The sequence below is a fragment of the Halichoeres trimaculatus genome, unplaced genomic scaffold (assembly GCF_033239565.1).
Source record: "Halichoeres trimaculatus isolate MK-OKI-2021-1 unplaced genomic scaffold, fHalTri1.1 fHalTri1_scaffold_8, whole genome shotgun sequence".
NCBI lineage: Eukaryota > Metazoa > Chordata > Actinopteri > Labriformes > Labridae > Halichoeres > Halichoeres trimaculatus.
The window spans coordinates 18,936,178-18,961,278 of record NW_027437186.1 but is presented as its reverse complement, the minus strand read 5'-3'; the positions used below and the strand labels follow the sequence as shown (position 1 = coordinate 18,961,278).

General features: G+C 40.0%; 2 protein-coding genes across 7 annotated transcripts in view; one reads left to right on the top strand and one right to left on the bottom strand.

Annotated features, from left to right (window-relative positions):
* Window positions 1-771: 771 nt before the first annotated feature.
* On the bottom strand, window positions 772-8,183 carry cnrip1b (cannabinoid receptor interacting protein 1b). The gene is made up of 3 exons (XM_074676611.1): window positions 7,689-8,183; window positions 4,328-4,472; window positions 772-1,388 (listed from the first exon to the last, which is right to left on the bottom strand). Exons 1-3 carry the CDS (start codon window positions 7,865-7,867, stop codon window positions 1,224-1,226), a joined length of 489 nt encoding a protein of 162 aa, XP_074532712.1. The 5' UTR covers window positions 7,868-8,183; the 3' UTR covers window positions 772-1,223.
* Window positions 8,184-10,692: 2,509 nt separating this feature from the next.
* kcnq5a (potassium voltage-gated channel, KQT-like subfamily, member 5a) overlaps window positions 10,693-25,101 on the top strand; it is a 113,496-nt gene continuing 99,087 nt past the window's right edge. For all 6 annotated transcript variants that reach the window (XM_074676604.1, XM_074676606.1, XM_074676603.1 and 3 more), the window contains exon 1: window positions 10,693-11,943. In XM_074676604.1, the coding sequence (XP_074532705.1) occupies window positions 11,564-11,943 (380 nt within the window). In that variant the 5' untranslated portion in view covers window positions 10,693-11,563. The remainder of the gene's footprint in view (window positions 11,944-25,101) is intronic.

Here is a 25,101-nt window from a genome sequence, read left to right as displayed (position 1 = left end):
ACATTCATTCTTCTGTAATAAACACTGATATACAAGAATAGGTTCTTTAGAAGAGGTAGCAAAAACAAATACACTGTAAATAGGAGCACATCCAAATATAAAATCACTACTTCCAAAACTGCATAGTTCTGTATACAAATGGTACCACAGTATAATACTGAAAGAGTTTCATTACAAAACATATGGCCCCTTTTTTATTAATCCAGGAGCAGGCAGTGGTGGAGGTTCACTTAGGTTTACGACAGGATTATGGTTAATTTCATGGATTAGAGCTGCTGACAGACGATTTGTACTGTAATGTCTCTGTGACAGACAAGGCCTAATAGACAATGCTTTGAAAACATGTTTCAGGAATTGGTATCTTCTCAGTGAAGTAGATGAGGTTCATTAAATGAGGCCCAACTCCAAAATAGGCTTGTTTTGCTGTTTTGTACTCTGTGCAAAAGTAACTCCATTTTTGTTTAGGTTACTTGTTGAAAATCTTTAACAAATAAATGAATACAATTTTAATCCCCAGTGTGAATCAGTTTTAAAAAGCTATGTCCTGTCATTTTGGGGCATTTTAATCAACCACATTTTCTTATTAGAGGCTGGGTATGGCAAGTTCTCACACAAATGCTGATGGGAAAGGAGACAGTGCTTGAATTAGACATAAAATGTTAATTTTCACAAGGTAATGAAAAAAAGTGTAAATGTCTTAATTAGTAAATGTGGCCATGACTCTTAAAGCTGAACTCTCATGCCAGTGGCAGCTTCCTGAAAACCACAGTGTCATCTCTCAATGTCATGTGGTTGTTGAGAGTCTTAACTTAGAGATGATTCTTCTGAGTGTTTAAATACATTGTGCAAGCACCAATTGTAAAGTATACACACACAGATATACACATTGTAGATGAACACACACGCACATGTGCACTCACAGTCACACATCACTCAGCACAAGAGGGGTGCTAGACGTGAAATATAAATACACCATAAAACATCATTTTTTCCAACTCTTGTAATTTTGACTGAAGCCTGGAATAATTATGTCATAATTTTGACACATTTGTAATACTGCCCTTTTTTCTCTTTTTTTGATAGTGTCATATTTGAGGAGTCGAACACTGAGAAAGGTCAAAACAAAGGTCAGTGAAGTGGAGTGGGCTGACAGCATACACAGTTTCAAGGGAAAATACAAACAAACAATGAATGCAGTGATATTGTAGAGAACTATCCCTCCATCAGACAAACATCTCCTTGTTGATCCACATGAGTGTGCGCGTGTCGTTGGGTTTGCACTCGTACTCAATGCTGTTGAAGCTGTTCCCCCACTGGCAGTGGTCCCTCTTGTTGTAGTTGTAGTACTTCACCTGCCACACAGTTTCAAACGACCCAGCTTCTGTGAACTGAAGGAGACACACACCAACAGTATGTAAGCTTTAGCGAAAAACATTTGAAGGTGAAATGAAGAAGACACAGACTGAGCAGGCAGATGGACACATGCACACACATACATGCAAATGCACACCACAACATCGCAGAGCCCTGTGGGACCAAAAAGAACAGATGGGAAGGACACAGGCGGACACAAACATTCATATTAAGGCAGATTGAAAGTTAACATTGTGTTTCACTCCTCATTAACATGTTTTCTCCTTGAAACTATGCTAAAAATGCAGATTTTTTTCTTTCTTTGTTGACAGAACATTAGATGTATTTACTGAAATATTGTGTGCCATATTGTTTTTGTTGTTGTTTTGTTTTTGTGGGAACAAGTCTGCATCTTGTGCCCATATGATAATAGGATAATAATTTTTGTGGTTTAAAATAATATATAAAATGTTTTCCTTTTGGAACTTATGAGGCCAGGCAGGTTCCCACCCCGTCCTCCCTTGGACTTTAGGAACTAATTTAGTAGTTGATGTTTAGGCGAAATGACAGTCACACTTTCTGTGTTAGCAAAACAATGCAGACTCACAGTGAATGGATTCATGACATAAAGAAAGAAACTTATTCCTTTTGTGATCAAAAACCAGTATAGATCATTTCCATTCCTGACTTTTAACATCTGTGTAATGTATTTAAATACTGCCACAGGCAGAGAGATTAAAAGCAGAATCATCCTTACAAAACAACTTTCACAGCAAACATTTACAGTAAGTGACTTAGAAAAACAACAGGATGAATTTTATCATTGAAAATTGATACTTGGGCTGTATTCAGACCAGAAAAGTCCTTTGGTCCACTTGTTTGGTCTGGACCAAAAGGGGACTTTATTTTTTTTTTCGTTTGGTGCGGTTCATATTCAGATTGTACTTTTTGCAAGTGGACTATATTCTGTAAACACATTCAAGTGTGTGACGATCGGTGCTCTCATTGGACAACACTAACAAAGGGCGGCACACAGAATACAGACCCGGAAATGGAGGTAAACGTGTTTGTGCTCTTATTAGAGCTGCAAAATCATTTTCAGTTTCAAGAGCAGCTCCTTCAAAGCAGGCTTAACAACACTGTTTCATATTTTGGAACAGCGAAGACGAATGTGCGCAGCAAGGAGACGCTATGCTCTGCGTGTCCTGACCCACAACATGCTAGCAACAGTGAGGCTAAACAGAAGACAGAGGATCAGGTATGAACCAAAGACGGTTAGGTTACGGTGGCTTTATAGGCCCAAAAGGCGCATGTATCCTGTAGTTAGTTCGGATGGACCTTGGTTTGTATTCAGACGTGCACCGGATAACCACAAACCGCACCAGAGTTCGTTTGAAAGACCACCTCAAAAAGTGGGTCTCAGCCCGGTTGTTTGGTCCGCACCAGGGTTCATTTGTGTCTATTCACACCTGCATGAGAAGTCTGCACCAGTGTGGGAAACAAACCCTGGTCAGTTTAAAGTGGACCAAACAGTCCAGGTCTGAATACGCCCTTAAAGGTAGGGTCTGCGGGAATTTTAAAAAAAAAAAAAGAAGGAAACTTTTACAGGAATAATCCTGCTCAATTGTCTCCTCTGGGGCTTTGTACAACTGTGTCAGTGTCTGTGTCTGCCTCAACCCTTCCTCCAACTTTATGTTGATGTTTTGGTTGTATTGGGACATTTCTGGGCGGAGAGTAAGCATGGTTACCTCAGCCAATCACAGTATGCCCAGTGCGCAAGTGACTTTGCGTGTTGATGATCGTGAGTGGAAGAAGCTAATCACAGCAGATAATGGCCTAGCACGAAGGACGAAAGACACAACCAGAGTGAAACGAAACTCAGAACAGATAAACCTTTTTCCTAAATGAGGGTGAAGCTTAGTTCGACTTTCACTCACTTTCAGGAGAGCAGCACAGGACAAAGAACGACGCAGGTTGGTATATGTCAAATACCTGTGATCAGCTTGTGCTAGCATGCACGGGTCTCAAGTCTCAACTACATAGAAATGTGATGGTACATGTGGTTGTCGGGCTTGTGAGTGTGTTTCACGTATCTACAGTTGGAGGCTGTGGGTGGGCGCTGCCACTGGCACTGTTCCAAGGAGAAGGAGCTCTGTTTGAATGATGTGTTCACTAAAAAGTAAAAAAACATCCTGCAGACACTACCTTTAAACATGTGGAAAACAAGAGTTATCACTTTGTCCTCAGGGGGCACCAAAATCAATACAGCTTGAAAACTCCAATTGTCCTCAGTTTTTAGACTGTTGGCCCCTTTACACTGCATGCTCATCATGGACTGAATGGAGAAACAGATTCGTCAATAGAAATTTGCAAGTTATCAAATGATATCTTGTGTTTTAGTTACCATTTTTTTAAAGTGACGATTAAACTTACATAAGACCGCAAAATCATTGATAGACATAGAGAGAAGAGGGGCAAAAAAGATTTACAACATTTGGTGGCTCCGAGCCAGAAGGGGATTCATCTGACCAGATCAAGTTTAATGTCTGTTTGAGAGGATTAAAAAAATGTCATTGTTGCTGTTTCATTTTTTTTATTTTTTTTGACCCGCGTTCAGTTTCTTTCATTCTGGGAGAGTCGGGCAATGCATGAACTGTTAACCTTACTTCTAGCAGTTCACTGATTGCATTAAGCAGAATTGACACAAAAGTTCAAGCAAAACCCATCTAAACAGCTGTTGTTCCAGGCTTAATAAACGGCAAACAATGAGGAAAAAAATTCCAGTATAAAGACACACAGTCTCCTTTGGGTGTTTCCTGCAGTGTAAGGTCTTTAACAAAGGGTCAGATATGTTCAAACACGTTTATCTCTGATCATGATCATTTGGCAATAAAAGATTTTTCTTTCAATTTAAGCTTCCCCTGCCTTGTACAGAGTAATTTCATTTCCTGCTGTAGGCACAGGATATTCATACCTGTATGTTGATTTGAACTGGCTGCCTCTCTCCACTCTTGGTGTGTGCCACACCCTCTGTGTCATACTGGCCTGTGTAGATGACTGACTGAGGGTCTTTAGACTTCTGCTCCAGAGGGAAGGTCACCCCGCCCACACTCATTGATCTGCAAACAAGGACAAGATAAATGAATTGATGCCCACTTGAACGGATATTCAGACAACGCTACACAAGTGTAAAGAAAGGAAAACAAAATGTATCCAAATGTGCAAGAGATTGAAAGCATCAACATAATTACACAAGCATTCACTGCGCTTCACTTTCTCCACATTTTGTTATGTTAGAGCCTCATTCCAAAATGGAATACATTATTCCCTAGAAAATTTGACACATAACATCCTACAATAACAACATTAAAAAGCTCTTTTGAAATTTTGCAAATTTAGGACAAAATAAAAAACGAAGACATGTACGTAAGTATTCACAGTTTTTGCTCAATACTTTGTTGATGCACCTTTGGCAGCAGTTACAGCCTTGAATCTTTTTGAATATGATGCCTCAAGCCTGGCACACCTATCTTTGGGCAGTTTGTCTCTCTGCAGCACCTCTAAAGCTCCACTAGGTTGAATGAGGACTGTAGGTGCGCAGCCATTTTCAGATCTCTCCAGACATGTTTGATTGGATTCAAGTCTGTGCTTTGGCTGGGACACCCAAGGACATTCTAAGAGTTGTCCTGAAGCCACTCCTCTGATATCTTGGCTGTGTGCTTGAGGTTGCTGTCCTGATGAAAGATGAACTATCACCCTAGTCTGAGGTCAAAGGTCAAAAGCACTCTGGAGCAGGTTTTCATCCAGGATGTCTCTGTGCATTGCTGCATCCATCTTTCCTTAAATCCTGACTAGTCTCCTAGATTCTGCTGAAAATCATCCCCACAGCATTATGCTGCCACCACCATGCTTCACTGTAGAGATGGTATTGGCCAGGTGATAAGAAGTGCCTGGTTTCCTCCAAACCTGAAGCCTGGTATTCACACCAGAGATATCAATCCTTTGTCTCATAAGACCAGATAATTTCTTTCTCTTGGTCTGAGAGTCCTTCAGGTGCCTTTTTGAAAACCCCAGTCGGGCTGCCATGTGCCTTTTACTAAGAAGTGGTGTTTGTCTGGCCACTCTCCCATACAGGCCTGATTGGTTGGAGAGATGGTTGTCCACCTGGTTCTTAACTTCTGAATTGGAGGCCACTGTGCTCATTGGGACCGTCAAAGCTGCAGAAGTTTTTTTGTAGCCTTCCCTAGATTTGTGCCCAGAGGCAATCTTGTATTTGAAGTCTACTGACAATTTTTTTTGACACCATGCTTGGTTTGTGCTCTGACATGCACTGTCACCTGTGAGGCCTTATATAGACAGGTGTGTGCCTTTCCAAATCATGTCCAATCAACTTAATTTACCACAGGTTGACTCCAATTTGGAACATTTCAAGGATGAAAAATAAATAAATAAAGTTCATATTGTCATTATGGGGTGTTGTGTGTAACATTTTTAGGAGGAAAAATCAATTTTGGAATGCTGTAAGGGCTTGACATAAACTTTTTTTGCTCACCAGCCACTGTGGCTAGTGGTATCCCTGAGTTACTAGCCACTCAGTATTTTCACTGGCCACAATTTGTTGTTGGATAATTATGTTCAATATGATTAAAGTCGATGATAGCATGCTAAAGTTTACTTTAAAAAGATTTACAACCTCTTTAAATGTAAATGACCCCTATGCACACTCAAAACAAGACTACATCAATGTTAAAATCCACAGGTCCTTAATCAGGTATTCAGCTCTGATAAAGTTGTGTGTAACATTGTGCTCCTTTCATATGAAAATAAGCAGTCTATTAAGACATAGTAATTAAAATAGTAGTTTGTTATTGCTTATAATAAAATGGTAAAGGGGATTAATTGAACTGATAAAAATTCAGCAAGAGACACTGTCTGCTTAAATATTCATTAACGATTGTAATCAGAAAATCATTTCTTTTTTTTCATGAGAATGACAATGAAGGAGAGGTAGATTAAATTTCCTCAAAGCTTTCATCATCAGTCATCTTTTTGCTTGTCTCTCTGCGGCATGTTTGAGATAAAATTCAACCCGCCAAAGAGGCCAGTGGGAGTGGCGGTGTTACCAGCCACTGCCGAAATCCACCCGCATTTGGCCGGTTGGCTGGTGTTAATGTCAAGCCCTGGCTGTAACATAACAAAATGTGGAAAAGGAGCAGTAAATACTGTCTAGATGCACTGTATGATCTGTACGCATGGAAAATATGGTAACAAAACCCCTAATTAAAATTAGTTTGTTACAAAACAAGGATTGTACTATTAACAAGTTCATTGTCCCTAAAGCAGTTTTGATAACCATGATCATGTAGAATTAATTTACTGTAATGGGTGTACAGCTGTGCCTCATGAGCATGCCCTAAATCCAATGCATCCCCCATGAGTCATCACATGTGTGACCTATTTTTACAGCCCACTTCATGCAGTGCTCATTCGGGCATGTTGAACAGTTTGATTTTCAGGTACGTACAACACTAATCCTCGTGTCATATGAAAGCACAGCAACATTTAGGCGATTACATAACCATGAAAAGCAGACAAATCGCAAGAGGCTGGTGACACAAAAGCCAAGCGTGGAATCCTAATCCGTGGAGGATTTGACTCACAGCCAATTGAGGTTTACACTGTCTTCCGGTGCTGCGCGTGAAATCCTACTTTCGCACTATTGCCTTGAAAAAAGGAGCGTCTAAGAAAAACAGGGCATTTGGATATTAATACACAACACAGTTTATATACACTTTTAGAAAACGTACAATTTATATTATTTTTGTAGTTCTTCTTTTTCTTTCTTTCTTTTTTTTTTTAACCTCGGCTGTCTTACTTCATTAGTCCCTGTCAAACATTCAATTGCCATATCTTCTACCGCTCTTGAATGCAGCCTGAAAAATATTCACTTGCCCTCTAAAGTCGTTCGTATGGGGACCTACGAGGAAATATTTATCAAATTTTCTGTATCGCTACATCGTGCAATGTGACCTCTTTCAGTCCGAAGAGGAAATGGTCGTTTCTCAAATAGAATGTACACATATATATTTTGAAAAAATATATAGAAATGTACTGGTAACTATGGGGCCATTCCATTCTACAAAAGACTTATTTTAAGCTGATACTAAAACGACGATGATTTAAGGGTTATTTTATGCAATACATTTTATCATCAGTATGTTAACTTTTATCCAACCTTAAACACATGGAACATAGGCTACATGCTAGAAATTTGGATAGCCCAATAACTCGGTCAGAATAATCCTTCAACAACATAAATCAAAGGGGCTACCTACGTGGCCTCCACTGCTCCTGGTTTGACAACCACCTCGATTTTGTATTTAGACCCGGTCAACAGTTTAATGGTCCGGGTCTGTCCAAACCTGGCTCCGTCGGACTTGAAGTACACCGCGGTGTTGTTGGGAAGCATCTTCAAAGAAATACCGATTTTGACAAGCTGAGGGACGTCGGCCATATTTCCATAAAGCGTGTCTCACACCGAGATCAAGGGGATTGCCTGGTTTGGGTGACAGGTCGCAGATGTTTAACAGTTGAGGCAGACTGAGAAATGCCGTGTGTCCAAGTCCATGTCAGAGCGCACAGCACGGGGAAGTGCACCGCGTTGCGCCCTGTAATCCCGTCCAGCCTGCCGCACGAGCCTAATCCCGACCAATGCTCCCTCTCTGACTCCCTGTGAAAATCTGTCACTCCCTCACACCAACCTCTTTCCAGTTTTACCCCACCCACGCAGCCTCTCTCTCGCTTTCTGTCCATGTGGGTCTCACATTGAGTCGTGATTGCTCGATCTCCCTGGTTGTGTTTCTGCCTGTGTTGTCGCTGTCCGAGGTGCTTAAATTCTGTCCTTTTGGGCTGTGGATTACTTGAAAAAGACAAAACGGAGTTATTTGTTTCAAAAAAAAAAAAAAAAAAAAATTGTAAAAATTTTTTGTCATTTCTGTCTCCAACTTTGTGCTCTTTTAAACCAGGGTCATCAAACTGCTGTACTAACTAGTTTCAAGTGTCTACTAAGAAGTGACCTAGAAAATGCCTGTGCTGCACAAACAGTTAATTCATGGTTTGATCTCAAATATTTTTCTAAATTATTAATTTATCATTAGGGTTTTGTGTTCAAGGGGTTAATAAACATTGCAGTCATAAAAAGTTGAAATTTTCTGGCTATTTTTTGATGGGTCAGGCTGTACAGGTATAAACTACACTAATATCTGAACAAGCTTGTTACCCGAGCAATGAGCTAGCTTGATTAAGAGCAAACATCTAAAACATAACCACAAACAATCCTAAACAAGAGATAGCTGAACAGACATATAATCAACATGATGTATGTTTGATGAGTTCAACTACCAAGCAGGCTGTGTAATCAAAAAAATAATGTGAGCAAAATCTAATAACTTTCTTACCTCAAAATTATGTTTTCCCTCATAAAATTAGCTGTGTCTGCTTCAGATGCTACTTCTTCACATATGGACTAAGGATTAAACCATGTATGTTCAGAGTGAATCCGATGATTCCTAACTTGTTCCTGATTGGAGCAATTGCAAATGTTACAACTGACACATGTTACAACTCTCCCTGGTCTCCCCTATCGCTACCACATTTAATATAATCAAACGACAGGAAAAAGCAAAGAAAAATATCAAGAATTATACCAATGCACAGCAGTTAATGTAATTAAACAACTGCATAATCTGCATGTTGATGACAGATTGACCCATTTATTTTTCATTTTTAGGGGAGGTGCTGAAGAGGTCATATTTAGACAGTGTGCACTGTCAGGCCCAGTCATTTTATTGACTTCATGTATTGAATCTGGCTTAAACTTCCAGCTGAGTTCATACAATTAATGGAAAGGCCTCCTGCTGGCCTTCAAAAAGACTTAAGTTACCTCTGACTAACCTAATTTTTAAAAGGAAATTTGCAGGTAATTTTTGCACGATAATTTTTTTCCACCCAGTGAACTCATTGTTAAATCCATTGTGCTGCCTCTCCATATATCAGATTATCTCTTGAGCCCAAATAATCTGTCATGAAGTATAAATCCTCTTGTTTTATTTGACTCATGCATAAACCTGTATTTATTTCTGTTCTCCATACTCTAAAGATAAATGGAATGGGTACTTCTTTATCAAGAGCCATTCAAGATTTTATCAATCTGATTTTGATTTACTGCAGGCAGCAGGCTCAAAACCAAGTATAACTCCAACGATAAAAAAAAAAAAAAAAGGACCCAACAAGAAAAAAGTAGACGACTGGTCAAAGCCATGCAGCAGTGCTGAACCAGGGCCCTCGTGTACAAAGACTTGCATGGATTTCCTACTGAAAATTGGCGTATGCTCAAGTCCAGAAAAAAAAATCGTACGCACAAAATGATGAGGCCCCAGGAAGCCAAAACAGGTAGGACTGCGGGAAAGTTCAAGAAGGGGTTGACAGGAGAGGCTGATTGCTGATGAGCTGCAGCTGGGTGTAGTTTGTCTGTCTCTTGCTATTGGCTCTGTTTAGCCTCAACCCAAAAAACACCACCCCCTTTTATGATCTTTCTACATTTTTCGTAAGCTTCATTGTCAACCAAATCCTCCCTGAGCACCTAAAATAAAAATTGCGACGTTTTTGCTATGGTCTCGTCAGTGGGTATGAAGAAGTTGCTCTTTGCAAAACGGTTACACTCATGCTGAGTAAAGTATGAAGACAAGTGCGTATTAAAATAACATAGTAAGACGATAACACAATAACCAGCTGTTGTCTTTAGAAAAAAACAAGACAAAAAAAACTCACTGTCGAGTTGCCAAAAAATGACAGAACTGTACAGCACATCGCTAATACTTACTTTTACCTATTGAGGACTGCGAAACACGCGAAGATAAATCCGTATTTTCAAAACATTGCTGAAGACGATGACCTCAGTGGTCTGCCCCAGTATTATCAACAAATGACCACTAGAGGTCAGGCTTTTATCACAAGACCCTCATTCCACATTGTTGAGAAAAAAAGAATAATTTTCAGTAGGGAAATGATGCACGTGATGGCGTAAGAGTGCTGTGCTGACATCATTTTGAGGTTTGCATAGTTGACGCCAGAGAGAAAAAAAAATCTAATCTAAAAATAGAAGTTTCAAATGCTTAAATTTTACAAACATGCTTTACATCAGATGCTCACAAGAAACTGAAAATAAGCAGAAAGACGACACAACACGTTAAAAATAGTCTGCATATTAATTACTCTTCAAGACTTAATAATTTTACCTGCTGGTTGAAAAGACCGCCATTAACACTATCCAAGGGGTCACGTGGTCAGTTAAGGAAGCGCGTGACAAGCTGTTTGAAACAAACTCAAAGTGGATTTGGATTCGTTAAATTCATCGAGGTGGATTCGCTGTAAAAATAAATCTTGAAACAAGTCGTTTAGCGCCAAAGTTTCCACCGATGATCAACTTTACTGAGGTTCGATCCAATCTTTGATCAGCCAGGGGACTAAGTTTAGGAAAGCCAATGATTGTCATACAATTTTAAGGCAATGACAGATTATTCCCGAAAATCTCAGTGATGTGCAGCTAGGGATTGTGAGTCTGTTAAATTCATACAGCAGGTGCCGACCATCGATAGACATTGTTGTTGTTGTTTTTTAAGATCAAACAGGTCTCCCTGTTTGATCGCCTGCGTAAAACGTGCGTCATCAATGCAGCAGCGGTTTTGGACATTTCTTCACTTAATATTTTTATGAGTGAAACTGGAAATCAAAAAAGACAGTGACATCCGCTTGCCCAGTGGTTCTGGTGTTATTGGACGTCCCGCGTGTACAGTGAGCCACGCTTTGGAGGAAGAAAAGACAGACTCCTCATACTTCAACTGAGCAACACGAAGAGTGAGAGTGAGTAAGGGGAGGAAGAGAGTGTGGGAGGGTGGTAGAGCCCTCCCCCCTACAAATGTCTCGATGGGATCCTCTCCTTCATAACCCAACTCTTTCCAGCCTCGTGCAGATGGCCAAAGTGTCCAAACCGGACGGTGACTCTTCCCCAACGGCCACTGGGTGATAAGTTGAGAGGGAATTAGATCATTAACCCACTAATTTAACTCACTTATCTTTTTTTACATTAGACTACAGTAAAAGTAGAAGTAGCCAAACACCCGTAGGCTAGAGAGTACTTGGCTTCATGTGAATGTCTGCCGGTCTCCCAGCGCACTGCGCTGGTGATGCCATGCCGCGAAGTCACACCGGCGAGGAGAGCGGCGGCACCGGGCTCTGGCTGAAGACCTCTGCGGGACGCCGGGTGCAGGACCACGCGCTAAAAGATGTGGAGTCTGGTCGAAGGACGATGAATAATGCCGTGCGAGTCGGGGACGGTCTGCTGTCCCCAGCCTCGGCAGGTGCGTTGGGAGCGGAGAGGAAGCAGGGCGCCCGGCTCAGCCTTCTGGGGAAGCCGCTGACCTACAGCGCACAGAGCGGACGCAGGAACGCGCGCTACCGGCGGCTGCAGAATTACCTCTACAACGTGCTGGAGAGACCGAGAGAGTGGGCTTTTGTTTACCACGCCTTTGTGTGAGTACTGACACTTTTCTTTCAATCTTTAAAAGTCAGTTTGAATAATTTCTGTCCAGTCTTTGCAAATGGGTTACTGTTGCGCATCTCGAAAGTTTTAGGGGAAAGGCTTTTCAGAGGTGTCAGAGCATGTGTTGTATCTATTCGGGAGTAAAGTAACACTGCTATCAAGAAGAGATGAAAATAGCTATATTTTGTGTTCTCCTTATAACGACCAGCTGGTGTCACAGTGCACACACAGCAACATTACACTGTTTGCAATGTGTATGAGGGATTTTGTAGAGAACATCCATTTTTTTATGTCTTCTACTGATTCACACTTCATTTCTTCACCACACATGCTCCAAGAACACTGCCAGAAGCAGAAAAATGCAAACTATGTTCACATAAACAGTGAATCAATGCACACTTTGTCACATTTCTCTTTTTCTCTATTTATTGCTAGAGTTGAAATGTAGAAGATATCCTGGTAGTACCTGTTGCTGATAAATTGCTTTATAAAAAAAGTGATCACTTGTTGCCAAAGCTGGAGCATGCAGGCAACACAGGAGAGACAGAAAATGTAGAATTTATGTTTAAGCTCTTTTCAAATGGGCCACAACAGAGTGTGTGCTGATATGTGTGCATAATTTCAAATTTGCACCAAACATTGCAAAGTCACAACCACAGTGTTTGACAAATGAGTCATGGTACTATAATATTTAGGGAAATGGAGGATCAGCATGCCCTCACCTGATGAGTCTGAACATAATATTCTTTGCTGCCAGATAGTTTTGATTCTGTCATCACTGGCCCAGACTGGCTCTGAGAGAAGTCCTGATGGGACTTTTTTTTTTTTTTTGGTGTTAAACTGCTCAGTCATAGGAAAAGTCATCTAGTGTCCTTCATAGAATTTCGTTTAATAAGAGATTATTGTTCATATTTAGGCCAAGCTTTTGTGTCTGAAAGGATTTATTTATTTGCTCCTCTTGCCTCAAAAAGATGCATGCTCTTGAGCTGTAGACTGGATGCTCTACACTTGTATCTCAGGGGTCTCTGCTCAATAATTGGAAATGATTCTGATTCTTTCATTGTGACATTTTTTTGTGCCATGACTTGTGTTGCTTTGAGTTTCTGCAAGCTGCGTATTTCTTTGGTGAATGCTGAGGGATGAACACAGTTGCTGCTCTTGCTAATCATTTTCTTGCTTTTTTTTAACAATTTCCCAGTGTAGAATCCATTACAGTCATCACATCATATTTTTTATTCATGAGAAAGTTTCAGAGGGAAAAGCTGTCTCATTCAGTGTCTCATGTCAAAATTCACATTCACATTAACTTTGCTCACAATCACACATGTATACCACTCTTATCTGTGTCACGCCAATGTACCAGCCCATACTGCAGTATACTTTGGGTGATGAAGCACTACATCTCTTACCGTTCCAACAGTCGTGGCGTATGGATAAGGAGCACTGTGAGAAGGAGGAAGTGGAGCTGTCAGAGGAGGGGCTGTGAAGCCGGATGTTGACGTTTTATTTGCTCAGGCGGGACAGCTGAGGTCGCAGGGGTTAAGTCGTTACATCTGCTTACAACCGCAGCCTTAAATAAACTGTACTGACCAGATTGAGAAACCTTTGAGACATTTGGAATCAGGCTATATGAGAATGTTGACGGAGATCATCAGTTTCGTTTTATCATGGTACAAAGCAGAAATAGGAATGTTATGGAATCAGACAGAGAACACTGACATGCAGATTTATAGAGGGCTTGGATTTAGACCACTTGTGCTCCCTTGTTACGTATGATCTAATGTACCAGCAGATCATAACTGGGGTAATGATTTTGTCCCAAACAAATACTTGATAAAGCAGGTAAAAAGGAAACTCATGAGGATTTTCAGTCTGCGTGAATGCACGGCATCTTCATAAAAAGTTTAGACTTTGTTTATCTGCACCTATCTTGACCTAAACTTTTATTTGTTAATTCAGACATTTCCAGATAATGGAGGTATTTTTATGAGTACAGATTGTATCTCTGCTGACAGAAGAGTGTGTTGCACTTGTGTTGCTTACTTTCCAGTGATTTTCCAATCATCTTGGCACTCACAGTGTAGGACACTCAAACCTTTTATGTGTATTTCCATGCAAGTCTTTAATTTCTCATACCATTACACCAAAAACAGTTTGTATTATTGTCATGCTTTGTCCCAAATGGCGTACTTCGATAAGGATACTGACATGAGATGCACTGTGTGAACTATGAACTTAATAGAACATTATGCAGAATCTTACAGGGTACTGTTGTCATAAATCAAACACTGCTGCTTCACACTTACCGTAAGCAAAGACCGTATTTCACAACTGTTCACAGGTTTTTATCTGCTTTTCATTGATGACATCCAACAACCATGGTTTGATCCGTTACGGCCCCTTCCTCTATGCAGCCAATACCACTGTCTAAATACACTAGCAACAATGTTAAATCCTAGCCTTTAGTAGGAATTGACCTCATTAAAAACAGAAAGGGTTCAAAATATGAATTATTTCACCATGTGTTGACAAAGTTATTATTTGTCCTTTCATTCCACTTAGCATCAGCATCAGTTTCAGTATTTGATGATTCTCGTATCATCATCTCTGCTAACAGCCAGCTTTCTGAGCTTTGCTCTGTTGTTAGTTAATAGTCATGATCTTGTGTTTACACCAAGAAACCTTTGAAACCTTTTTGACAACTTGTGTATAAAACTCAAATGTCTCATCTTTAAAGACAGCCAGTTATATAAGATGACTCTCATGCCAACCTCCCCTGAACTATAACTTTGAAGTTTAGATTTAATTGGGATGTGGTTGCTTACAGATCTTATGCAGTCAGTGTACTGTGGACAGTTTTGATCCAATCAGGCTGCAAATCAAAGTGACTGTGAATGCAGCATCCCATTGCAGTGTCTCCACAGTCAGTAACTATAATTGTATTATTGTATGAGCTACAAGCTTTAGCATTTTACAATTACTTCATTGTGTCAGATGACATTTAAGTGAATAGATTTCTTTGTGAGCACTCTGAGTCAATACACCCTGTATGCACACCTACTTATAGTTTCTTACACACTTGCATTTGAAAATATATGCAACAGTATATTGGGATCAATATGCAAAAGGCAGGGAAAAACGATTGTACATATTTGTGCTGTAGATTTGAAATTACCACCTGCTAATGTATTCATACTTAGTCCAAACAACCACACTCTACATTCTCATGATGTTGCAGTAACTGAAAAATAGGTTTCCAAATGAGAATGAACAAAAACTCAAGGTGTTTGTGCTCTAGTGAAAAGTATAAATGCTTTATCAATAAACCCATCCCATCATGCTGTCATTCTTATAACTATCCTAAACCCATAACCTCACACACAGCCCATAATGCGTCCTAACCTCCACGATAATAGATGAGGTACCTTCACCGTTGTTTGATCAAGTTGGATCCTCATCTTCTCTGGGAGCCTTGGAGTTAGCTCTAGCATCTCATCCATGCTAGCTTTCTCTCCTCCCTCCCTCCACCCGCCCAACACACGCACTAAAATAAGAAAAAAAGAGAAAGCCACATAGAGAGATGTCAGAGAGGTGAGAGAAGGCAGAGCAAGGGTGTTGAACCTGTTTGAGCCCAAGCCCTCCTGTGTCAAGGTTAGGCTTTACACTCTACTTTCCCTATTCACCCACTCAAATGAGGAAAGAGAGGAGGGAAGAGAAAGAATAAGGGAGATGATCGTTTTTTTTTTTCTTGCCTGCCCCAAAATGACAAGCCCCCTCAAGTTTGAACCATGTGAAAAACTAGAGAATTTTTTTTTGTGCTCAAGTTGCCAAATTGACAGACTGTATGTCATAATCCCCAGAAAGATGGTGGATGGCAGGAAATGATAGCAAGATGGTGTAAAACTTTTTAAATCACATGACATACTTCTCTTTATACCTGATTTGAGAATTGTGAGACTTTTTGAGATCAAATTAAGATCAGATCTGCATGATCAAATGGATCACCTGTTCACAGCTTTCACATTAGCTACAACTTAAATAGACATGCACAGATCGATCGGTGCCGATTTCTTTAATTTTGGGGAATCGGCCTATCCTTAAATATGAAACTGATCTTATATACCTCCAGGAAGGTCTGACAGCCAGCCATTGTCTCTTTTTGCTCTGGGACCTAAAACTCAGGACACTTTATTGTTTCAATTAAAACATCAAGATTTTATTGTTTCACAGGTCTTGTTTAATGATTTTCAAAAAAATAAGATTGGAACATTGAAGTTACATGCTGACAGTTATAGAAAATAAAAAATAAAAAATAAAAATCGGTATCAGCCCAAATTGGTATTGGCAGGTCAGACTTTTTAACAGTTGGTGATCGGTGATCAGCCTGAAAATTGTGATCAGTGCACCCTTAAACTTAAAGCATACAGACTTAAAGTTTAAAGAAAGACTGTCAAATCAGCTGAATGGCACAATAACACACTGAGGATGCATGGTTACACAGTTACATGGCTACAAACACCTGCTGTGCCCAAACACATCACATGTGGAGCTGAACAAATAAAAGAAGTTCATGATTTATACAAGAAATGTTTCCTTTGATCGCTTAATGAGTGGGCTGTCGTTGAAACAGATGCTGCTGCTGTGTGTGTGTGTGTGTGTGTGTGTGTGTGTGTGTGTGTGTGTGTGTGTATGTTGAAACCATGCTCATGTGTACGTTGAGTTTCAGTCACAGCTCTTTGTGTATGTGTGACTGTCTGTCTATAGGAATCTCTGATGGGCTGCAGTATGAATGGAGACACTGATAAGCATCTGGGCTTACTTCCTGCCAAATAGTGCTCTGAAACACTGCTGGTATTAAGATTCAATCTCCTAATGAGATGGCGTGTGTTGAACTAATCACATTTACTTAAATGAGTTCCAGCCACAGTCTGCATTATGTGCTATATCCAGAGGATGATTCCTTTGAGTGTGTGTGTGTGTGTGTGTGTGTGTGTGTGTGTGTGTGTGTGTGTGTGTGCGTGTGTGTGCGTGTGTGTGCGTGTGTGTGCGTGTGTGTGTGTGTGTGTGTGTGTGTGTGTGTGTGTGTGTGTGTGTGTGTGTGTGTGTGAGTGTGTGTGTGTTTAAGGGAGTCACTCGCTCATGTTGAATCTGTTTACACACCTTTTTGTGTTTGTATTTTATGATTGTGTTTTTTTGTTGATGTGTAAGTGTTAACAGTGAGAGTGTATGTAGCCATGTGTCTGATGTAGTGTGTGACAGAGTTATTGTGTTGTGCAAAGAGACATTGATTCAGTCACAGAGTGTGGATAAATCAGCCAACCAACCCAGGGCTGTTCTGGTCCATCGACAGGTTGTCTATCAACCCGGTCTGATGATTTGCCACAAGGTGGATACACACTCTGCTCTAATGATCAACCTCAGTCCAGGTTTAGCCTTTAACTACACAGATTTGTTCAGGAATCTGTGAAACATCGACTTTTGGCCTCAGTTAGCTTCTGATGGGAATTGTGCTAAATTTTATTTGGACAGCTACATTGCGCACACACTGAGGTTGCTTTGTTATTTTGGCCTGTGCTGTGAGGCAGTTACCTGATGCTGTGGTGGTACTTCAATCACATTGAGGGCAGAACATTGTGTGGCAGTTTTAACATTGCATGCATCTTTTACGGTTAGAAGAACAAACTTAACCAAAATTAGCACTCAGGTTTACTTAGGTTTGCCAGCCTCTTCAAACATAAGTGTGCATAATGAAACACATAGGCCCATCCATGTCATAACCTTTGTCTGAAAATACAACAAACATCAAACCATATTTGTGCCTTCAGGGGTTCTATCATCTCATGTTCATCTACAGGCGTGGAAACAAATAACACAAGATAGATTTTCACTCTTTAAGTCAAAGAAGTTGCTATTTAGATGCAAAGGACCTAATTGTTGCATGCTGGTGCAAGGTGCATTGATCCAAAGAAAGGAAAATGTTTGACCGAAAGAGTCCTATAGGCATCCTAAAGAGACTGTTCTTTGTTTCCTGAAAGCATGGCAACAATTGAGACACCTGAGTGCATAAAAGAGAGTCTGTGTTTAGGCTCAGAGTAAGTGTAAGTAAGGAAAGGGATGTTGGCTGGTACCCAATGGAAAATGCTAACAACCCATTCAATAGAATGAATAGAGAAGAGGGATGTCCGTGTGTGTGTATGTGTGTGTATCTGTGTATAAATACTGTCATAATGTGTTCCGGTGTTTGTATGAATAGGCACAGAGATGGTACCCTATTAAAGGTAGTGTGTGTTTTATGTCTTCCCTGGAGAGTGTTAGACAGTAGGACTGTGGATTAGTGAGTCAGTGTGACTTTTATTTGGTACAATGTTTGAGAGCGTGGAATTAGACCAATGGATGAGGAGGAAACAAGAAAAGCTCGTAGGAGATGATGATGAGGACAGACTTTCTGTGCAGGTCAAAACAAAAGAATAAATCAGCTTTTTGCCTTCTGTATCAGATTGCTTCTATTTTACCACCCTGTTCTTAAATGAAGAAAAAAAAGCACTCATCAACATTTAACAGTACAATACTTTTTCTCATTAATGTCTGTGTAAGATATGCAGAGAGTGTCATATAAGACATATTATGGTTATTTAAACTCCAGAATTTTTCCTTAAGAAACATTTTCTCTCTCATAGCTGTGGCCAAAGTATGTTAGATATAAGTTAGATGGCCTGACAGGTAGACTCTATATTTGGTAATACTTGTCCCACATCTAGTGGTGAGGTGGCAGGGTAAGGTAATCTGAATGTTTCAGCTACTTGTATTGGAATTTGCCAGTTCTGCAGTGAGTTTAGAGGTCACAGATGGAGGCATGGAGTTAGTATAAATTAGAGTGGGCATAAACACTAGCGATAGACCGATATGGATTTTTTGGGGGCTGATACCAATACTGATTATTAGTAGGCAAAGATGCTGATAACCGATATTTGAAGCTGATATTAATTTGCAGTCAGAGTGGAAATATTGGCATAAAAATTTAGAACAATACAAACTCCAACACTTAACTGCAATCATATGCCTTCATGCATATGTTTATTCAACAGCTCCCATGCTTAGCAGCATGTTTTATAAAGTTAAATGAAAATTTTAAAAAATAAGTAGCTCAAGTTTTCTACAGTAAATAAAGTTTTCCAAAATAAAAGTGGACAGAATTGAGCTTGTGCTGCCTTTTACAGGCTGGGATGTTTATTACTATTTTGGGAGAGTCTGCTGCCTTATCACTGCAGTGCTGATTGGCTGTTACCCGAGTCATGGCTTTGCTTGTAACCAATGACATGGCACTGTGGGTGGGACAGTGCTGGGGACTGAGAAGTGACTGCAGACAGCGGCGCGGCTGCATCAAAGCCAAAACAACACAGTTTTGAATTGTTTTCATATCGGCCGTCGGATAAAAAAAAAAAGGCCAATGCCATTATGCCCCAAAATGCCAAATATCGGCCCCGATAATCAGCCCAGATATTCAGTCTATCCCTAATAAATGCCTCACTGTGTGATGAAATGCACTCAACAGCAGCATAAACAATGAAAAAAGTACAAAAAAGTTCCCCTAAAATCTGTATTCATTGGCAACGCAAGGCAAGTTTATTTGTAGAGCACAATTCATACACAAGCCAATTCAAAATGCTTTACAGCTAAAACAAAATAAAATCACAATAGGCAAAATAACATTATTGCAAAAAGTCATACCATAAAACATTAAAAATGATTAATTGAATTAAAAGAGAGGAGTGCAGATAAAATACTTTCAGTTGTATGCTATTTACCTAAATCAAGGAAGGATGAACAATTTCCAGACCACTTATAAACTCTGTTTGTAGCTATACAAGTTTGTGGCCAGCTAGATTTTGGAAGATGTTTAATTTTTCATGCATGAATCAGTGTATCATCATTGATAAAGAATCAATAAAATGTTTGTACTAGAGGTGTAACAGACACCTTGTATTTATCTGCAGTCTTAACCCTGTCTTTGGGTTGTTTTTTCCAGTGAACCAGGAAACCTAAAGCAAAGATCTTGATTGTCCATAGACTGAGCACAAAACAAATATTCTTTTTATCATCCTGTGAAAGTTCTGCTTTCAGTTGAAAAAAAACAGCTGAGCTAATTAGTCTGTGTCAGAGATTGAGACCAGAGAAGCCTCTCATCAGATAACCATTTTGCTACGTCAGTGAGCGCTAACTGGTGAAAAGTTGCAAGAGCTGAACAGACTGAAGTGACAAATATACTGTGACATCAAGGCTGCTCAAACAGGAAGTGTGTAGGATGAAGGGTTGTGTATGTGTGTGTGTAAGGTTTAAAGGAGAGCAAGCGTCATCAAGAGATTGTGTTTCCAATTTTAATACGCCATGCATGCAATTATGAGTGAGTATTAGAGAGTGAGAGAATTTATGCAAGTGTGTTTGTGTGTGTGCTTTTTGTGTTGATAGCAGTGTGTGTTATTGGTTGTCAGAATAACTCATTGTTTGTGCACACCTACTGCAAAACACCTCAGTTACACAGGACATCCTTCCCTTGTATGACCATGTCACCACGTAGCTTTATAGTAGTATCCTCAGAGCCGTGTATGCCTTCATGCTTGTGTGTTTGTGTGCAGTGAGTGTGGTTCAGTGTGTGTGTGTGTGTGTGTGTGTGTTTTCTTATTAGTCATCCGGCAGCCCTCCCGTACATCAGCCGAGATGCCAGTTTGCTGAGCAGACTTCAGCACTGATGGATGGAGATGGGCTGAGCTCATCCGTCCTCCTGCCCACACAGAATGCTCCACAGCTGGGTACACATCACACAAGCCTTCCCTGCCCCACCACATCTTGGGTGTGTGTACCATGGACGTTAGCCTGCCAGATCTTTAATGCATTCATTTTCTCCCACTTTACACATACACTTAAAAACTTACATTATGCTTGGTTTGGTAGCTTCACTTAACATCTTTCTAAAGTGTAACATGACTAAGTTGGAGGTGATAGGGTGGAGCACCGCATGTCTGAGAGTGTGTGTGTGTATGCAATCAGTGGCCCCTGAACTTAATTCCATTAAGGCCTGCAATGAATTTGCAATGTAAATTCATTGCAGGCCTTCTACTCATAGACTTGGATCCCAATTTTACACCACTGTGGATACAATGTACAAGTGAAATGGTGTGACGATGATGATGGAGCTATCCTACAGTTGTTTGCAGTTTGTCTGCAGGTTTGGAACAAGCCTCAAGTGGACACTCCAGGAATTACAGCTTTTTTGCACTTTTGCATTTTCTTCATGTTTCATCACTTGAGGTTGATGCTTGCTTTGCACTTGTTCCCTTTCCACCCCATCTCCAGATGTGAGCAGCATCAGTCTTCCTGTCTTGCGCTTACCATCTCAAAATTCCACATAACATCACACTATTCCTGCAATTTTATGCCCTACAATTAAAGCAACAGAGTTCAAATAATGGTACTATATAAATACTTTAAGCTAGGGATAGGTATCTTTCACATTTGAAGTGATACGGTACGGATGCCCGGTACCTGGCAACCAGTACCGGTACTCAACGGTACCAATTTTTGGTACTTTTTTGTGTTTATGTGGTAAAAAATATCAATCCGTTTAATAATAAAATGTATACTTTTTTTAATTTAACATATTTATTCTTCAATATAGAACTTTGCAATGCTGTGTTCATGTCCAGCATGGAAAATTGCCCGCTCTTCCACACTCTCATAATCACAAGGATACATTTAGGTACCTAAACATGGCACCTTTTGATTTTACATGAATGGGTACCCGGTACTTTTGACAGAATTCAGTCGGTACCTATAAAAGTACCTGATTGGGTACCCATCCCTAGTTGAAGTTCATATGAGGAGTTGATAATGAAAAATAATGTTAATAGAACAGCTGAAATCACAGCGCAGATGGCCTAGCGGTTTAGGTTGCGCCCCATGAGGTTCACTCTCGAGCAGGTGGCTGTCACTCTCCACTCTTGCCGTCTTTCCTACTCTATCCACTATCCTCTATCATTAGATGCATGAAAATTCCCCCCCCCCCCAAAAAAAATTAATAATGATAAAACAGCTGAAAGTTAAAACAACAAAACAAAAGCAAAACAAAGGAAAATCATTATCAAAAAGACTGACCAAGTTTAAAGTGTTGCTCTTTACACCGATAAAGCATTTATTCTCATGTTCCACAACAAAGACTCTAAATAAGTCATTTTTTTATTCAACTGCAGCTACATACAGGACAACATCTACAGGGGGCGCCAAAATCAACAAGAAATCAAAGTTCTGCAAACAAGCTTGAAATAACACTTGAACTCAAAGTATGTTGGTTGTCTTAAAAAGAGAGCTCCATATGCACACCATACATCAGGTAATATTTTACTAGCTCTCACGGGCATACACAACTTTCCATGCATTCTTTGGATTTTTTTCTCCCCCTTAGAAATATTCTCATTAAAGTATGGCAAAAAAAAATCCTGAGCGGTGTGTAGCAGCATTACTAAACCACCTGGAGTAAGACTGAATATTTCAGTAAGGGGGTATTTTGTGTGTTTCTGTGCAAGTCTGTCTGATCCATGCACTTGTTTATGAACACATACATACCCTCACACACCTACAGATAAAGATATGGCAGCAGAAACATAGCAGGCAGCTCAGCCTAACACGTACTGTGAATAATTTATCTTGGTTAGTCATCGACATTCCTCCCAGGTGATACAAGCAAAGTAGCACCCGCCCACCCACACTGACAAGTGTCTCAGACAGAAAAGTGTATGAACAGGTGTTTTCTCAGTCTGACATGTTTTTCCTTTGTGGAGGAATTGAGGGAACCTCATTTGTCATGCCAGGCAAATAATTGGAAATGGAGTTGGTGGTGGGAGTTGTGGGTGACAAAGAGGGAGAGGCTGGTTGAGAAAAGAGGAGGTGAAAAAGAAAGGAAAAAGGAAATGAAATTACAAAAAGTGCACTGTAAAATATCTGTCTACTGTTGGATTGAATTGCTTAACATAACAAATGTTGGCATGAGTCTCCATGACAACGCCTTGTCGGCTGACGGAGTTTAGTAATGAAAGGAGAGAAATCTGTTTTTCTATTTTGCTGAAAACTATTCCTGTGATTAATTTTGTAGTGAAGATGGACACAGGAGCCTAACTGTCAGACAGAAAAAGGACAGAAGAGCAGAAGAAAGCTAAACAGGAGAGAGACAGAGCGTGAGCAAAAGGCTCTTCACGACTGTGTGTGTGTGCAACTCCGGCCAAAAAGTGCCGCTGTTGAACTAAAACAGATCCTCCTCACTGTATCTTTTACAGAATGGCTGTGTTGCAGGGTGTTAACTCTCAGTGAAAACACCTGCAGCACATGATTATCTTAGTGGTGTGTTAGTCCCGTTAAGCTAAAGATGATGATAAGTTTCTTCATACAGACTAGAATGATTGGAAAATTGTTAGAAATAGCGGATGTCTAAGAAATACACTTTTAAGCCTGAAGTTGCCATTGCATTTGCGTTTTGCCATGCTTAATTTCCATAAAAAACTTGTGTTGATGGTCTCCTTCAATGCAGTAAATGAACAATGTCACTTGGCATAACAGGGCTTTCTCGCCACCTACTGTTCTGGAGTAAGTAGACAGCACTCTGTTATTTAACACAGGAATTAAGTTAATTTTCCCCTAAGCAAAAACCAGTGACCCACTTTTGGGACAAGACCCACCAGTTAAAGATAGGGTCTGCAGGAATTTTCATTACTTGTTAGTAAACACACATTCAAACTGGGCTCCTCCTTCTTGGCTCAGTGCCAGCGGCAGCACACACCCACAGCCCCTGACCATGAACACCACAAGCCCACCTGTAGCATTGTGTTTCTACGTGGGAGAAACTCGAGAGCCATGCACCTGACTTGGCATGTTACAAACTAATCACTGCATTATTTCAGTCATAGATAGAAATAGAAATAGAAATAGAAAATACTTTATTTATCCCCGAGGGGAAATTCATGGTACGCAGAAAGCCAACTCACGTCCCTTTCTCTCCCGTGCTGCTTTCCAAGCAAGTTAAAGTGGAGCCAAGCTTCATCCCTGTTGAAGAAAAAGCTTAATCTGTTTGGCATTTTAATTTCAGTTGTTCTTTTCTTTCTCTCTGCTACCTCCACTGTCATAGCCGCTCGGGAAAGCGTTTTCCACTCTCTAATTAACACGCAAAATCACTTGCACACTGGGCGCTCTATGACTAGCTTAGGAAACCACGCCCACTCTCTGCCCAGAAAAGTCCTGAAACAACCAAAACATCAACATACAGGCAGAGGAGAGGGTTCGAGGCAGACAGAGGCACTGGCTAGGTTTACATCCAGTGAGTAACCTCATTATTTTCAGGATATTAGCAAAAACCCGGCTGCGCACAGTCATGTAAACACCAATAACCCTTTCTGAAAACTGGAATGCTCCTATTCTGGTTTTTAAAAACCAAAATCACCCCTGGGATACTCCTTTTCTGACCTGAATATTGGGTCATTTATACCCCAGGATTATTCTAGTAAAAGTTGACAAATTATTTTTCAGGAAAATCCAACAGATTCTACCTGTAGGGGCACTAGTCTTAACTAAGTTAGGTAAAGTAGGAGAGGGATTATAATTTTTTAGCTAAAAACTGCTTGCAGTTAATTGCCATAACTTTCTTATTTTTCCTAAAAAATGTTAATTTTTCTTTCTCAGAAAATTACACAGAAACAACAGATGTTGCATGGATTATTTATTTATTTATTAATAATAGAGAAGGGGCTAGAACAAATAATTGTTACTTCTTCCCACTCCTTTTGGAAGTACAAATACAATTCATTTTAGTATATAAAGTATTTTCTTTTTTATTTTTGTAAAGTCTGCTCTTTGGTACTTTACTGCTTATACAGTATGTAGTTTATTTAGATTTGTTTCATTGTTCATTATTTTAACCTTCACAGTTTACCTGAATACACAAAAAAAAAATCTGAAGCATGAACAAAGGAAGCTGAAAACTTTGGAAAAAGTGTCTGAAAAGAAACCATTACCGCCATAGCTTACATAATCCTTCACCAGAGCTGACTTCACAAGTCAAAACAAGATTCAGTGAAAGAATCCATTAATACACAGATAAAAAAAAGACT